The sequence below is a fragment of the Fusarium graminearum genome, chromosome 4 (genome assembly GCF_000240135.3).
Source record: "Fusarium graminearum PH-1 chromosome 4, whole genome shotgun sequence".
Lineage (NCBI taxonomy): Eukaryota > Fungi > Ascomycota > Sordariomycetes > Hypocreales > Nectriaceae > Fusarium > Fusarium graminearum.
This window is the reverse complement of record NC_026477.1, coordinates 5,207,453-5,224,047: the sequence shown is the minus strand read 5'-3', so window position 1 is coordinate 5,224,047 and position 16,595 is coordinate 5,207,453. Positions and strand designations below refer to the sequence as shown.

The following is a 16,595-nucleotide window of genomic DNA, read 5'->3' as shown; positions in this document are numbered from 1 at the left end:
CGCAATTCTTGATCGGGAATGCCTGCATGTCTAGACAGTGCTGTATAGACTTAATACTGCAGACTGCAACGGTGTTCAACCAAGAGATGCCAGATCCCGTTGTTGGGCCCTGCTTCTATTCCCCCCAGATGCTTTTCGACAGCTGATTGAGTTGCGATCAAATGACGTTCCCATGGGCAACCTCGAAAATTTGAGCAGAGAAACCCGACTCCGGAAGCGTGTTGCTGTCCGAGCCGTCGGCTGGTTGCGTTAAGTGTGATGAGTTTGGCGAGACGATGTTGACGGCTCTGTCAGGGGCCTCCAATTCGCAAAATGGTCATTACCCCGTACCCATAGAGCAAAAAAAAAAAAAAGAGAGAAAGGGTTGAAGGCTATGCTATGCGTGAGCTACGCATCTCGCATATCAAGATGTGGCTACATACAGTACTTCATATCCTGAACTGCATAATACTCAACGGCATACAGAATTACAGAGATTTGGACGCCTCGTGCCTTGAACATAGGTCAATTGGCTCCTCAAACTTTGTATTCCACTAAAAAGCTGAGGGGCGGGCGTATCGGGCATAGGCTTGTGTTCCCTCTCGGGGATTTTTCTTGTGCCTGTACACCAGAGTGCTCATGGGAGTAACAAGGACCAGAAGCATGACATGCTGTCTAAGACATCGCAAAAGACGTGATCATTTCAGGGAGGAGGCTTGCAGACCGACTTCTGGAAGCGCTATCGAACTGACCAAATAACAAACCGTCGGTGTGCTATGCAACGGCTATGTACAGCTCTTTTGTTCAGATTGGGGATTCATCCACGACAAACCGAAACCACACAATGCTTCCTTTGATGACCCCTAGCGAGAGGCGATGGTTCTAATAGGGCATTCGGCAGTGTTGATTGACAAGATGTGCCAGCAAAGGAAGTGTGACTAGGTATTCTAGCTGTCAGTTGTCATACTGGCACGTGGGGGCGACTCGAGCAAGTCATGAGGGAGTGCTGAGATGGACCCATCTCAAATAGCAACAAGACCGCCATTCCTTGTTGTACAGATATAAGAAAACAGGCTGGGGTAAGGCCTCTGGACGATGTGGCATGCAAGCATCCGCCTGTACTTCACCTTTGCTCTGAGCTCGTGGGGCGGATTCAAACAAGGCAAGGCAGCCAATTCGTCGCTGGCCGTTCTCTATTGCGGCTCAATGCTCAGCTCCCAGCTCTGGCCTTACGACCTTGCTAGGTATCAGAAAGACAATCAAAGAGAGACGAACTGTAATATACTCAACTAATCTGGTAACCGTGGGAAGCCTTGTCGAGTTTAGGCCAGAGGTTATGAGGTATCGCAGGAGTGTAACAGACAACACGGCGTAATGACTAGCCTATCCACGTCCAATGGCTCCAAACTACACCCCCTGTTGCAGCACTCTCTGCCTTATGGTCTCCTAATGCAGCGGAGAAGTCTGGGGGCATATTGAGAGCTGTTTGATAAAGCGGAGCTAGAACTCACACGCAACTCTCCTAGACGCCTGGGGCAAACCGTAGCGGCGGGACACGACGTATCTATTCTTCAGATTGCTTGGACCCCTCGTCCTTGTACTTGACTTCAAGGTTTCCAGTTGAGCCCAATTTCTTTCATCATATGCACGCGACCCTGCTCCGACATCGTCCCGTCATCTATCACTTGGTGGCTGTTCCTAGTATCTGCTAGCACCAGGCGGTGGGAGCTCGTCAACAGAGCGCTTCCCCTTTGGAAGCTGTTATTAATATCCAAGGGACAAAGGAAAAGCAACAGGGAGCGTCAGACTGACCGAATCAAGGCGTGACCGACTTTTGAAGTTACAAGTTGCCAAACAGCGTTGACCGTTGAGTCAAGCGAGACGTCCTGGGTTCCTGACCATCACCCATCTCGGCACACGCAGGCGTATTTGTCTCCCCCCGAGTTGTTTGTCAAGCTGAGGAGTTACTTGAAAGGCAAGGAGTTTCCACCAGTTAGTGTGTTGTTGCCGTCTGTCCCTCCCTGCAACCCAAAAGTAGTTATATCACGGACTGTCCGCCGTGCTATCCAAACCACTTGGCTTAGGCATCTACTTACAGCCAAATCCGTGGCTCGCTGCATCCCACAATCCTCCTTCTTCACCTAAAAAATTATTCCGACGCGTTGGCAAACGTTGCTGGTTAGCATCATGCTGTCCCTTAAAGGTCTCCTGAACCCAGCCCCTTCGGAGGAAAATGCTTCCTCCTTCTCTCGACCAAGTCATACGCCCGAGTTTCCACCAATTCTAAACAACAGAGTATCCTCAAACCAGCCGCAAGGCCGCGTCATGATGCCTACTGATAGAGCTGGATTCAAGGACGCCAGCAACTTGGCCAAATCCAAATTGCGTGGCCAAGTCAGGTTTCCCCCTCACGAGCACCTGGACGAGGTAGCTTTACAAGAGATCCGCAGACATCGGGTGACCCCCTTTGGAAACATTCACGAGACATGCCTTCATATTCCTTACAATAGTGGCAAAAAGGACTTTTTCGAGAAAACAGGGCGCGAGAGCTTCGAGGGTAAGTTACTCATGATGCTTTGCTGTTGTTTACTAACACAAACCTCCTAGTTTTCAAGTATGAGTTTGTTTCTCTTGATCACGGCACTGAATACGCTGTCATGTGGGACTATAATATTGGGCTTGTTCGGATGACCCCCTTTTTTAAATGTCGAGGCTACGGAAAGGTAAGTTCAAAAGAATGCTTCGAGCCACAATACATGGACTGACTTTAGAGTAGACGATACCTGCAAAGATGCTGGGCCTGAACCCAGGCCTAAAAGAAATCACACACAGTATTACTGGCGGTTCTATAGCTGCTCAAGGTATGTCGCAGTCTCTATGACTACTCAGGTTCTTCTCTTATGTGTTCTGCAGGATATTGGATGCCGTACCGATGTGCCAAAGCTATATGCGCAACATTTTGCCATCCTATCGCGGGTGCTTTAATTCCTATCTTCGGCCCAGGGTTTCCAGCCATGTGTATACCTCCTGGCATGCCCGAGTATGGCCGAATGGTGATAAACCAACAAATAATCATCGACGCGACCCGTGAAGCCGAGATTTGGCGCATGCAAATGAGTGCAATCCCGCCGAAATTCCACAGCCCGACAAGCTTCCCCAGAGATGATCGAAATCTTCAGCACAGCATCTATCCTCCAGAGGAACACCGACGCCGGCATCGACCTCGTCTAGTTTGTGATCCCTCGTGGGCGATGGAAAGCGACATCGACCGTCACTATATGTCGGCCCCCAACTCGGCCTCGAGTACTGGATCAGGTCTTCCTGCATACATGGTCACATCTCGGCCAGGTTCTGGCTGGACTCCTGCGAACCGACCCAGCCCAGAACCAAACCCTTGGCTCAGTGCCATACCTCGCAACCCACCTTTGCACCATGAACCAACTCTTCCCCATCCAGCATGGGGGTCTAAGCGGCGCCTTGAGAACGAAGAATGGAGATACAACTATAGAGGAAGTGCTAGTCCTAACATGAGCACGAGCTCTGTCGCGATGGCTGTGACTCCTGAAGCAAGTCCGATGAGGCAGAGAGTAGTCCAAGGACCAACCATCGGAGCTGATCAGGCCCAGCAGAGCGCAGCTTTACTCCTATTGAACCTCCGACAACAAGAACAGGAAGCTTCAGTCTCCAGTGCGGTCGCGTCGCCTCCCAGTATCAATATGGGTAACTCCATCGAAGAACACCGCAGCAAGAGACAACGAGCAACTTCGCCATGAATTTAGAAGAGAGCAGGTACGACAATAGTGTAAAAGTTTTTTTCGGAGTGGGTTTTGGGAAATTTTGTTTTGGATATATGCACAGCGAATAGAACTGAACAGCTCGGGCACCCTTTCATTTAATCATTACCGTTATTATCATCTGCTCCGAGGTATTCAACTAAACGGTAGTGGCATAAGGCTTATTAACAAGAGGGAAAGTGAGGCATAGCGATCGGAACACCATTATGTAGCAGCGCAGTCATCGATGTAAAACACATATACTTTTTTCTATTATTCTCTCTCTATCTAGCATCAGCTCGCCTTCCCCTTCTCAGCTGCCCGTTTCGCCTTGTGCTCCTTTGTCCAGGCTTCAGCCTTATCCTTGGGGACAACGAAAATCCTCACAACCTCATCGACCACCTCAACCTTGCCCGTGCCCAGAACCTTGAGCAATGGCACTCGCTTGCCCATTTTGAGCAAACCGCCCTGCGTAGTCTCCACAAAGGCCTCCACGCTTGCAGTTGTATAAGCACCCTCCTTGTCCCACGGCAAAGGAAAGATGTAGCTCAGGTGATCCTCAAGCGAATGTGTCTCCTCAAACGCCTTGACGAAATCAGACTCCAGGTGGAGAGGGTACAACAGGACCGTCGGGAAAGCAAGCGTGCTGCGTGGGTCATCAGGGTCTGGTAGAAGTGCAATACCCGCGTCCTCCATCTCTGGGGGCTGGGGTGTTGTGCGTGTGGGGATGTTCCTCGCGCGCAAAGCCGCCTTGATGAGCAGCGCTCGTCGCTTCTCCTTGGCTTCGCGCTCTGCGTCCCTCTTGCGTCGTGCATCAATTTCCTTGGCTCGCTTGATGATGTCGTCTGCCACAGCTCGGAGTGAGGCGTTTGACTCATCTAGTGAGAGACCACGAGCGCACACATCATCGGCCTCCTCGATGCGATCCACGGCGAGAAGAGCTCGAGCGCTGCGGAAGTAGGCCTTGATGTTGCGAGGGTTGAGGCGCAGCGCTGCAGCACAGTCGAGCCAACAACTACGATAATTCTTGACAGAAAGATGGCAAGCCGCACGATTGACGTACAAAGCCTCGAGTGTCTCTCGCTGCTTCTGAATCTCCTCTTCCGTGTCAATCACACCCTCCTGGTTCTTGGTCTGTTCGCCCCTCGCGCGCTTGCGCTCCTCGCCCGCAAGGATAGCGACACCCTTTCCATAGAATTCCTTGGCATCAACGTAGTTCTTGATCTTGAAGTACTCATTTCCGCGTTCCTTAAACTCCTGGCCGTTCTCAAGGGGAGTGCCCTCGTAGGCAAGGGCCTGTAAAGCCGCGATGTCGTCGTTCTCTTCATTGGCGTCAAGATCCGTCATGAAAAGTGGTGACTTGTTAAGGTCTTCCCATACTTCATCCACAGTCTTCCCGCTGGCCATGGCGTGGGCTGGCGGAAGTTGTGGCTTTGTCGCATCGGCTGCGCTGGGTTGAGTCTCTGGTGTGGTCTGCTCTGGTTGAGAGACCTTTAGAGACTCTTCCATCTTATCGCTGATCTCTTCGATATGCATGTTTATCTCTCCTTGGCAGATGGCTCTGGTATTATTTTCTCTCCCGGAATTTTGTTGTGATTCTTATGCCCAGTTATCATTGGTGGGGCAATTTGAGGTGAGTGAGTTGAAGCTACTAAAATTTGAGCTTCTCCAACTTTTGGTGGGTGGCGAAAATTCTATTGGGCATTAACCATCTCTCATAACTCAGCATCCAGCCAAGCCATGACTTTCTGTCTGGACAAACAATAAAAGGATCGAGGACACGTCAACTTCTAGCATGATGTTTCATTCCTTCAAGGCGACATTATACTATCCTACATCATCATCAACACACGGGAACCATTTCACTTCGAAAGGTCAAGATATTTTGGCTGTTTCTATTTCTATATCTGTCTATCCAGAATTTTGCCCAGTTCAATGCAGCATTTCTCGTTACATCAAAACCATTTTCATGACCAAGACGCATACCGGCGACTTTGCTTTTTGATGACCAACTCCAGTAGCCCTATGAGAAACCAACATAGCACAATAAACGCTTTATCGGAGGATATATACATAACTTCATAAACAGTGACCGTAATAAAATCAAACCTTCACCCAGGCTCCGCGCAAACACACAACAAACCAAAACTCCGAACTGATGTCGCTATCGTGACGGAAAACATGCAAAATTAGTGGCCTATACACAATCGAATCAAATATGAAACGACAAAATCGTTGAAGTACATCCATACTTGCCAGATCGTAATGTATTGTCGAACGTTTAGTCCGAGTCGTAGAACTCGATCTCGGTTACAACAACAGCCTGCTTGCAGGGTAGTGCGGGTGCCTCCTCAGAGGGCCCTTGGCTACGCTGGCGAGGAACCGCAAAGCACTGAAGAGCTCCAAAGATTGCGGCAAGAGCACTGCCATACCAGGCCAGAGCAGAGCAGTCTGACTTGCTTCCTACGGCCCACAAGAAGCCAGCGATAGGGGAAGCGATCATTCGGCAAGCGGCACCGGCACTGGCAGCCAAGCCGTTGACTTTGCCGAGGGCGCTGGCAGTGGGGGTCGCCTCCTTGATGAGTATCATCAGAAGAGGGTAGAGGATGATGGATAGGATGTTGCGAACAATGAGGCAGCCATAGATGGCGGGGTAAATGAGAATCTCGGGGACGAGAAGAAGCATGGGCATCAGAATGTAGATGATTGGGTGGAGGACAGTAACGAGGATGAATAGACGGTAAGTTCCAAGCTTCTGGACAGCCCAGGGGAAGATGAAGACCTGAATGAACAGCGCGATGCCGCCATCGATTGCCATAACCACTCCGACATCTCGCAAAGTCAAGCCGAGACCACCAGGAGAGTAAAAGGGGAAGAGGGATGCGCCCTGGAGCATTTCAACTGCATCAGCACGCTTCTCTTCGAAGAAGATGGGGAGAAGATGGTCGAATGTCATCGAGTGGTACGTGAAGATGGAAAGAGCAACGATAAAACCCACAACCTGGCGGTTCCATGTCTTTGTAGGAATATCAGCCGTTTCCTTCTCGTCCTCAACGCACAGAGTACCCCAATCCTGGGTAGAAATATCGCTTGGGATTTCGATGGTACCATAAGCGTCGGCATGAACTTCTGTCGCATTTCTGTTGGTGGGAAGAGTCAAAGGGGTTTCCTCAACGGGATGGCACCCAATAGCAGGGACATATTTGTTCTGCATATCAGGGTGGGTTTCCTCAAGAAGAAGAAAACCGAGAACGATGCTGACGAGTAGCAAGCCGGAGCAAATGAGGTTAGGTAGCAGATAAGGATAACGCTGGAAGAGGCCACCTGCAGGAAAGGCTTCAGGCCAAGAATCGTGAGGGTTGGCAAACATGCCGCCGATGGATGGTCCTACAATGGTTCCGATACTCCAGACAAAAGGCATGATGGAGAATGCACGGGCTGTAGTATGCGAATTAGTCTATGTGAATGTGCACCATGCAAAGGGCCTTGACTTACGCTCGTGCTCAGGCTTGGTGACGAGCTCACCAACCATAGTCTGAATGACACCAATGTTTCCATTAAGAAAACCGCCGAGAGCGCGGCCAAACAAGGCAATACCAAAGTTGGGAGCCATCCCCACCATCAACATACTGAGCATCGTGCCAAGAGATCCAATCATCAAGACAGGCTTGCGGCCGATTCGGTCGGATAGAGCACCCCAGTAGGTGCCCATGGCAGCCTCTGCGAAGGAGAAGGCTGAAATAAGAATGCCCGAATAAAATGATGCATGTTCTTCGTTGCCAATGTGGAAATCCTTGACGAGAGCCCAGGCATAGGGGAAGATGGATGTCAAGGCGATAGGTTCTGCGAGTCGAACAATGGCTTTACAAAGTTAGCGCGTGATATCGGAGCAAGCAGATGCCAAACTTACCCAGCAAGAAGAGCTGCATAGCCGGAAAGGCATCAGGGTCACGAGGACCAGTACGAAGCATAGCCATGGCTTTGATGGAAGATGTAGCAGGGTAGAATGGAATAAATGCCAGTAGTCGAACTCAGTCAAGAGGACAGCGGCTAGGTTTCACGATAAAACACCCAACGTAGAACGAAGTGGCTAATCAACGATATACAACACTTGGACAGTAGGTGTGTTCGCTGGTTTGACGGTAGTATGAAGGATGGACCAAAGAGCAAGAGGCCAAGGTAGACAATATGTCCACGTGATAAACGGGTAAAGCAAATGGACTCTTTTGTTGAGATGCCGTAGGTGGAAAGTGGCTTGCTGCTTGTTGTTTGTCTGGAGTATGTGGAGGAGCAGCGAAAGGTTAGTATGGTATGGCCTTCACAAGGAAACTCTCAAGAGAATCACAGCAGTCGAGATGGAACAAAGACTGGATTGGATTGAACGATAGAGTGATTCGAGCTTTGGAGGCGAGAGTTAATTGAACAGGTGGAAAAGTTAACATCGATGGAAAGAGGGTGGGAGACGAGATATTTCTACGCGCGAGTCGCAAGGCAAGAAAGAGCAGGAAGAATAGCATGAGTAGGAATGACCAAGCCGTGTAAGTGCGGCGGAACCTTTTTGGTGGAGACATAGCGCAAGAACCGAGACCGCAGTCAATCCAGCCAGCCAGACAAGCTTGCAATAAACCATCAAAGCCATGGCTGATAAGGTCGACCTGGCGGAGAAAAAAAAGAACCTTGCCCTATGGGTCTATGGGTTAGGTAACAGCTCATTGCCTAGTAGTTACCTACCTCTGTAACTTGGTAGAAACTTCGTTTGCAGCATGTGGGGCGCGTCTCGCGTCTCGCTTGTCCTTGTTGCTTGGAGTTGCATACACCATCAGCCATGAGGAGATTTGGACCAACAGATGCAGACGACAAGTCCGAGAGAAGGAAAACTTTACTGTAGAACAACGCCGGGCGCGGTCGGAGTGAGACAAACTTTTTGCCTAATCTTTCCCCTCCAACGTCGCATTTGTGTCAGAAGTTGAGCTAGAGATAAGAGAGTCTGACTCCGACTCCCAGTCTGACTCTGGTGTTTCCGTCCACAACCGCGTGGAATTGACGAAAAGGTTGTAGTCTACCAAGTTTTCGCCCCTCTCCCAATCTGAGTGACTTGGTTCATGTTTGCTTGTCAAGTCTGGGTGAGACTATTTTCCCGCCACCTGCAACTGCTCCAGAGGCAGAGTGTCTTGTGATACAGAGAGGAGAGGCAAAGCTCTTTGCGGATCATCGCAACAGAATGTTCGGGCTATCGGCAGGTGATCACTTGGACACAAAGAATGAATGGAGCCACCTATTGTTAGACGAGACCGATGGCCATTGCTTCACATTCACAGTCACAATTGTTGGTGTCGTGTCCTTCCTTGTTCAGCTTGGAGGGGCTCCTTCGGGAGCGTCCTGGATTTTGCATGCAGCTAACAAAAAGACGTCTCTTGATTGGGCGGCTTGACCGACAGTGGTCTGTATCAATCTCTCCACCATCTTCACATTCGCATGCATGTCGATTGCCGGTGGGCCTGACCAGGACTTCTAGCGTATGACTTTATCCAGTATGTGATCTCGTTCGTATGTAATGATTGGTTATCTAGACCCACCACTGGAATTAAAAATTCTCACTCCTGGTCGTTGCATTCGTTTTCCTCGGAGCCGATGACCGGGGCTGCGATTGAGCAAGGAGACGACCTATGTCGTGTTGAACACCTACCTAATAATTTTCGTAATATCAACTCTTAAGCGCTGTGCAACGACTCAAGCCATGGCTTGGCTTCCATGTGATCAGAGTACGCATGGAAGCTTCCACATACCCGCCATTAACGATCAACCTTTGACAGGTTCAAGGTCAAGAAAGTACAAACAAAGCTTACTATGATGGCCATAATATTCAAAAACGAAACAGAGTCTGTGGTATATACCAAGATGAGTGGTATCGTTGTTACTTGATGACTATGACGAAAGTGTCCAAAATCCTAGCCTGTTCCGTGCTGCTAATGTGTGCGAATATATTTGCACGTATCGCATCCTGTTCATCTCCTCTTTGCACTCAGAGCCTTGGCCTTGGACAGATCCTAGTAATCCAGATGGTTCCATGCCTGCAATGCAACTCAACGGCCAGGTCCGTGCTTGAGGCCACGGTAATCCTGACCCTGTTCATTACCGGCCAAGCTCCGTTACTGGTGGATTCAGAAACCAACATCAACAATAGCGAGGCACGAATAGATGCGGCTCAACAACAACGTCAGTGGTAGACCAGGTTTCAGAATCCAGAATCCATGGCAGGCGTAGGGATTGTCATCAGGGCTTCCAGAGGGCTTCTCAGCTATGACTCGGACAGTATTTACATCAGTGGCGCGCTACCGACAGTTGACACAGATCTTGGAGAAATACCTCGGCACCTGTTAGGTCAGGATTGAGAAACGCCCTGAGGACAGGCTGCATCCAGTCAAAGCATAAGGGGACCTTCTTGAGGCTAAAGCAGAGAGATTAGGCGGCGGCTCGAGCTGCAGGTCACTTCAAAACGGAAAGGCTGATGTCGCTGCAACGTGCGACTTTTAGCTAGGTTGGTTCTCTAGTCCTTCTTCTCTTTTCTTAGGTTGTTCTTGAGATGGTGGGAGTCTGTGCGCCGACGCCCGCTGGTTCCATCTGAGACGGGTCCTTCAGTGACTGACTGAGACGGATGGACCTATGCCCAGACTCTTGAGAAACTCACGCACGACTACACCCTCCCTCCATCATTTCTTGACTGATGGCTCTTCCCGCCTATGACACAATTGTTGTCAATCAGACATTACAATTCTCATATTTCAAACATCGCTGTTTTTCTTCTTCGACTCCAATTCCATTTCGTATCCAATGAAATGGTACTCTTTTCTTTTCTCTTTGGCCCCTTCAGTCTTAGAGGGTTGGATGAGATTATGTGCCTGTGCTCGCTATCTCGCAGATCATCACTGATTGTCCGACTCTTGTCCGTTGCTGTGTGACCCACCAGCAATTGACCTGCAGTAGGCATACTGCAATCTTCCATGCTAGGTTTCATGCAATTTGAACTCATGGACTCCATCGCCGATAGTGCTCCGTGCCGAGCAACCAGTCACCAGCTCATCTCTTTACGCTGCCTTAGCTCATACATGCCTAGGTGCTAGGTAGGTAGCCCAGGCTCTGGTGGTAGTGTGCACAACAAGCTCAGCCACAGCACAACAGAACGGCAATGGCAACAGGTTGCAACGTCCACCGCCTTTTTGCCAATGTCACCTCCATCACTTGTATTCAAGGCATAAACTCGACTACAAGAGAAAAAAGGACACTCCGGTAGCCAAACACCTAAAGAATAATAATGCGGGGAAGAACACCCTCAAGATCGCAGGGTCTACGCCTCTATGGCTTTCCTCTCAACCGGCCTCATGCTCTTGCAGAGATTCTGCTCGTGTCATTGCGCTACGCATCCCAAAACCTGGGTTGCAAAAGTGGAATAGAAGTGTCTAGGCCCACTGTCACCTGGGACTGGACAAGGGCATCCTGCACTAATTGTCCACCACATCTCAGCATATGCATCTAACGAAGCCGCTAAAAACTGCTTGCGCTAGTTCCCGCCTTAGGTCGTCTTTTGCTCACCTACCTCCACCAGTTATGGTGGGACTATTCTTCCCTATTTTCAACGACACACCATAAACACGGCTGCGACAACGGCATTGACTGGATTGGCAGACACAGTGACCGACTTTCTAACTAATCTTTGAAGTAGCACAGATCACTCAAAGATAAAACCGGCCATGATCATCATCGCCATCAACGCGCTCGCTTCAAAAGTAAAGTTGAACAAAATATCAACTCTCACATGTCTGCCGCCGCATTTCACCAGTCGGACCATCGGCTCGCTCACCGACCCCGAACGCGACTCGTGTCCCCAGCCTGGCACTTCCGACAGACAACACCCAGGACTTCTCTCCTCAGGACGTCCCGATGGTCCGCAACTACCACTCCAGGTAAAGCTCACAGGCAAGGGCATGCAATCCAGAACCATTTTACCTGGGGATTCTGGATAGTTGACAGGATGTTAATATATCTACACCTCCCCGCAATGCGAACATGGCTCGTCTCGCTAGATGTGGGGTCGTATCCCAGCCTATTTCCCCCCCTCGTAAGTAAACAAAAAACAACAGCTTTACCGAGCTTTGGCTTAAAGCCCACCCTGGAGACTATCCTGAAAAGCTTCATTTGACGACGGTGCTCCTTGCACATCGATGCATAGCCAGAAAGACGACCGTTCGCCACTTTCACATGCACAACGGACGATTGGTAAGTTCAACACGAAGGCAGCATGAACAGCTGCACGTAATAAATAAGTAGGAGCTGTCACAGCTGTCCAACATGGAACTTCTGTCCATTGTTGCAACCGCCAGTTTATCAGATATATGTATATGTATCCTGCATGCGTTCTTCGAACCGCCGTTCCATCAGCACGGCATGTCTCAGATTAACCAAAACCATCTATTTGTCCGCGGTCCCTTAAAACTGTCTCGCTCCCATAACCAATTGCAGCTTATCTGACCCCTCATTTCTGGTCTCAGCTGCAACCTGCATCATGCAAGACGATGGTACCGCACCATCCAGATCCTTATCGCCCGAAACAAACTCTGTTGCTTCCTAATTCAAATCACAAAGAGCGCGATAAGGTAGTGCAATGTCTATCGTTTGGTCGTGAATTAGATAAGTGGCGACAGCTAGTAGTGGCGAGGGTGTGGAAGATTAGCTATTGCCAAAAATTGGCATGTGGCGAACAGGCACTGAACGTATTCAAGGGTTTATGGTGCAATAAAACGATGCCAGCATGTGGTTTTGCTCACTGTTTACTACATAGGCAGAGGGTTGCTTTGCATAATTCGGGCCGTCAGTCCATCTGTTGTCGTTGATGTGATATCTCGTTCGTCCTTCTGAGCTGCAACATCTGATGCGACTCAGCTCAGATATGGCGAGCTTATCATAAGTTTTTTTCTGTGAATGCATCCAATGGATCAATAACAGTTCATACGCATGTCGGGAGCGATTGTGACCGAACAGTTGACCGTTAAACTGGTATACAACGATGCAGTAAGCAATCGCAGTCTAGTATTTACGACAAGATAACAAATCAATGGTATATGGCTAAATTCTAAGCACTCCTTGTATCAATCAGCATACGTCTATATCGTTGTAGTTAGATCTGTGTAGTCCCCTTTGATGGTTACTCGATACCCATCTCCTTCAACATCGCCTTATACTGCTCCGTCTCTTCCATCATCTCTTCTACGCTCCTCGGCTCTCGATCTTCGTCATCAACTTGGCTCATTCCTCCACCAGGCTGTGGTCTAGCTCCAAGCTCGCGATCCCACAACGCCCCACCGACATTGCCTTCCTCACTCGCGAGCTCAACATACACGGCGTCCGTGGTTTCCATATCTCCTGCTGTTCTCGGGACAACGTGAACATGCACGTGCGGCACCGTCTGGCCTGCATCAGCGCCGTCTTGTACGGCGATCGAGAAGCTCCCGGACTCGGGTTCGGGGGTACGGAAGTGCGCGCGCGCCATAAGGCGCTGCGTGAGCTGCACCGTCGTAAATAGATCTGCCGTCTCTTCGGGCGTCAAGTCTGTGAGACGTTTGTGTGGCTTGTGCGGACAAACGAGGACGTGCCCAGGAATGAGAGGCTTGAGGTTGACCAGCGCGAAAGAGTGTGGTGTTGAGAGGAAGACCTGGATAATCATCAGTATACTAAGGTAGGTAGAAGTGAGATAAGAGTGGAGGAAAAATCATCTACCTGATTTGTCACCTCGAATGGTCCGAACTTGATAGTTCGGCCGGCTGCTCCGGCTGAAGTCATGATGCTTCTTGCTGCCACTGAACGACTTTTTGTCGATGCCAAAGCTCTTGACGCGATCATGCTCCAATTGAAAGGGGAGCCTTATGTTGTTGACTTTAGACTTGTCAGTGTTATAAAAAATCGCAATATTGCGTGATCAGAGCCTGTCTCGAGGGCTTGCTTCGGCTTTGGAGACTGTTACTGCTGTGTCTCAATCATGTTAAGAATAGACGGACCTGATGTCATGAGTGAGCTTCGTCCCCTGTGAGAACTTTAGAGCCCGCCCCACATCTTTTGAACCAATTGTCTAACACTGCAGAAAAGCCAGTTTAAAAGCGTCAAATGGAATTGAACATCTAATAAAAAATTGTGCTGGTATATTCCTGAATTGCTTCTCATCTTCCAAGTCCCCAGATACTCCACATACTCCAGAATGGCACCATAGGTTATTATACAAGTAATCACTAACTACTGAGAACCAAACCAGGCCCCTATGTACTCTTCTTTGGCGGCGACAAAAGATAAAATAAAACGATTGTGATATGGCAAAAGAAAATCTACTGGATACGGAGCTGGTCCTCCTCGTCTATGGGAACCTGATCACTTGACAGTGTAAGAGTTCCATTCGTAGGATAAAGTGGCTGGCGTTCCTCTTCTGGCTGATCCTCCCACACAACTGAGGCAAGTTAGTCTTTGACATCATGAGGCAAAAGAAGGAGAATGTCCTTACCATGGGGTTTGATCGTGAAGCTCATTGTAAGAGCAATCCCGAAAAAGCTTGCCAATAAGACGAAGATAGCCTGGTCGAAACGGCCGGCGGTCAATGCATACACGCCATTGAACAGGACGGGCCCGAAGACTCGCGCCAAAGCGTGCAACATGCCGATCGCTCCCAGCAGTTGACCAACTCTCTCGGATGGAACATGTTTGGTAATAATGGCTTGTCCAGTAGCACTGCCGAGGCCACCCAGAGCGGTAACCATGCCGCTCGCAACAAACACTCCGGAAGAATGGGCAAAGACGTAGCCAAGCGACCCGACAACATCCGATACAAGAGCAACTCTGAGAACGATAATATCTAACTCATCCGCCCCGTTGTTCTTCTCGACAGCGGCCGCGCCTGACTCGCGACGTCTGCGGGCCGCTGGGCGAGTACGACCAAAATAGTTGACAATGGGGAATATTCCCATAAGAATCACAACACGAACAAATGATATCAGAGAAACAAACTTGGACTTTTCCAAAGTATCCCAGTGCCATACGAGTCCACAATATAGAACGATGACGGCACCTGCGGACATGCTCGCTCCCAAGATGATCGTGTCATCAATGGCAAGCGCAATCAGGTTACGACGCAGAGCAGGTGAGGTTCCGGGACCTGTAGGACGGAGAATCTTGAGGGGTGCAAAAGGGTTTGCATTCTGGAGCGTAGCCACCCAGGACGACGAGGTCTGAGATCGCATCTCCTTTTCCTTTTCGTGCTTCTCGCGAGCGATCAACTGCCTTCTTCCTGACAACGACTCGGGGACAACAAGCCAGACGAACAGCATGAATGCAAAATGACATCCCATGACAACATAAAAGATGGAAAGCAAACTACCCGTCCACTTGACAAAGTAGCCTCCGAGAAGAGGACCAAACGCAAGTCCCGCAAATAGGCAAGCATGTATGTAGCCCATAGACACGGCGCGTTTTGAAGGGGGAGTGCAGTCGCTTGCATAAGACTGTGACATGATACTCCCAGTAGTGAAAGATCCCGTCATGCCATCAAAGATACTGCCCAGGAGCAGCCATCGATAATCAATAACATCGGGGTATCGGGCTACTAGGATAGTGATGAACTCATTCAGGACTCCACCTACGGACGCAAGAGCCATAAGTCGTGTTCGACCATATCGGTCGGATAAGTGGCCGATTTTTGGTGTGACAAACGCACTCAGGACTCCAGTGAACAAACCCATGACTAACAGGAACTTGGCCGAGTTTGCGGAGACCTCTGGGATTTGACATTGGGGATTATCCGTCCCGAGTAAAACAGGCATAAATACTTTGTCCGGATTATGGCTGTGTTGGTCTGCGAAGTATTGTCTGCAGACGAGATCAAGGATTCTTATCGCACAACCCGGTAAGCCATGGTTCTATTTTTGTACTGAGCGAGGAGTCTTACAAGTCAAGTTTAGGAACCACTACACCTCCGAATGCGAGTGTGAAGATAACATATGGACCAAGCAGCCAGTAGACCTACAACAAGGTCAGAGCTGGACGATGCAACGTCGATTAGAGGCATACTGAGGGTTGACGCCACCAGGGCAATCCTTCAAAGTCCTTCAAGCCATCCCAAGCGGGAGTGATTGAGGATGTTTCACTGATTTCATCTTGAGAGGCTGAGCTGCTGGGCAGCAAGTGTGTCGCTTCGTTCGCAATCGCGGTCTCTTCCTCGTGGATATTGTCGTTCTTTGCCATGATTTCTAATCTTCCGACGTACGCGCGCAGATCTGCTTTCTGTATCGGTTCGGTTCGGATGGGCGGTAGATGCTGCGCGTAGCAAGAAGGGTATCGGCTGGTAAAGCCTGGGTATGATGGATCACGATAGTCTCTTGGGCATCGCCAAGAAGGTCTCAAGAGATGAATAAGAGTTGGAAAGCTGGGGGCAAGGGTAATAAGGCCTGGGAGAAGAGGATCGACTGCCAGTCGTGTTGCATGTTTCAAAGCAAAGCAAAGCAAGCGAAAAGGTTATGTCGCTTGTAACTGGAATGAGATAAGTGTGACGATGAAGAGGATCAAGGAATTAGGATTAATAATTGATCTAAGCGCATTTAGGGAGCTTTCTTGCGGATACATGATCAGTCCAACGGCCGGGATGGTGGTGGAGGTGGAACTCGTAACCGTATGGAGATAAGACACGATTGTTTTATGTCTGATATTTGCTTTTATGCGACAGTTGTTGACTTTTTACTGGCTTACTTGCCCTTATAGCCCTGTGCTAAGGAGCATCATAACTTGATCAACTGCGTTTCGCTGCTGCCGTGA

General features: G+C 49.5%; 6 protein-coding genes across 6 annotated transcripts; 2 read left to right on the top strand and 4 right to left on the bottom strand.

Moving 5' to 3' along the window:
- Positions 1 to 2,166: 2,166 nt before the first annotated feature.
- FGSG_09802 (uncharacterized protein) lies at positions 2,167 to 3,752 on the top strand (the record flags this gene model as incomplete). Its single annotated transcript, XM_011329584.1, has 4 exons — positions 2,167 to 2,536; positions 2,587 to 2,702; positions 2,756 to 2,840; positions 2,893 to 3,752. The coding sequence occupies 4 exons, from the start codon at positions 2,167 to 2,169 to the stop codon at positions 3,750 to 3,752; spliced, it is 1,431 nt and encodes a 476-aa protein (XP_011327886.1).
- A 294-nt stretch (positions 3,753 to 4,046) lies between these two features.
- Positions 4,047 to 5,288, bottom strand: FGSG_09803 (uncharacterized protein; the record flags this gene model as incomplete). The annotated part of the gene is made up of 1 exon (XM_011329583.1): positions 4,047 to 5,288. One exon carries the CDS (start codon positions 5,286 to 5,288, stop codon positions 4,047 to 4,049), a length of 1,242 nt encoding a protein of 413 aa, XP_011327885.1.
- A 745-nt stretch (positions 5,289 to 6,033) lies between these two features.
- Positions 6,034 to 7,729, bottom strand: FGSG_09804 (uncharacterized protein; the record flags this gene model as incomplete). The annotated part of the gene is made up of 3 exons (XM_011329582.1): positions 6,034 to 7,190; positions 7,248 to 7,613; positions 7,663 to 7,729. The coding sequence occupies 3 exons, from the start codon at positions 7,727 to 7,729 to the stop codon at positions 6,034 to 6,036; spliced, it is 1,590 nt and encodes a 529-aa protein (XP_011327884.1).
- A 3,771-nt stretch (positions 7,730 to 11,500) lies between these two features.
- On the top strand, positions 11,501 to 12,278 carry FGSG_13649 (uncharacterized protein; the record flags this gene model as incomplete). The annotated part of the gene is made up of 4 exons (XM_011329581.1): positions 11,501 to 11,713; positions 11,834 to 11,868; positions 11,891 to 12,026; positions 12,078 to 12,278. The coding sequence occupies 4 exons, from the start codon at positions 11,501 to 11,503 to the stop codon at positions 12,276 to 12,278; spliced, it is 585 nt and encodes a 194-aa protein (XP_011327883.1).
- Positions 12,279 to 12,951: 673 nt separating this feature from the next.
- FGSG_09805 (uncharacterized protein) lies at positions 12,952 to 13,586 on the bottom strand (the record flags this gene model as incomplete). Its single annotated transcript, XM_011329580.1, has 2 exons — positions 12,952 to 13,458; positions 13,524 to 13,586. The coding sequence occupies 2 exons, from the start codon at positions 13,584 to 13,586 to the stop codon at positions 12,952 to 12,954; spliced, it is 570 nt and encodes a 189-aa protein (XP_011327882.1).
- A 536-nt stretch (positions 13,587 to 14,122) lies between these two features.
- Positions 14,123 to 16,028, bottom strand: FGSG_09806 (uncharacterized protein; the record flags this gene model as incomplete). Its single annotated transcript, XM_011329579.1, has 4 exons — positions 14,123 to 14,241; positions 14,296 to 15,653; positions 15,733 to 15,806; positions 15,855 to 16,028. The coding sequence occupies 4 exons, from the start codon at positions 16,026 to 16,028 to the stop codon at positions 14,123 to 14,125; spliced, it is 1,725 nt and encodes a 574-aa protein (XP_011327881.1).
- Positions 16,029 to 16,595: the final 567 nt, after the last annotated feature.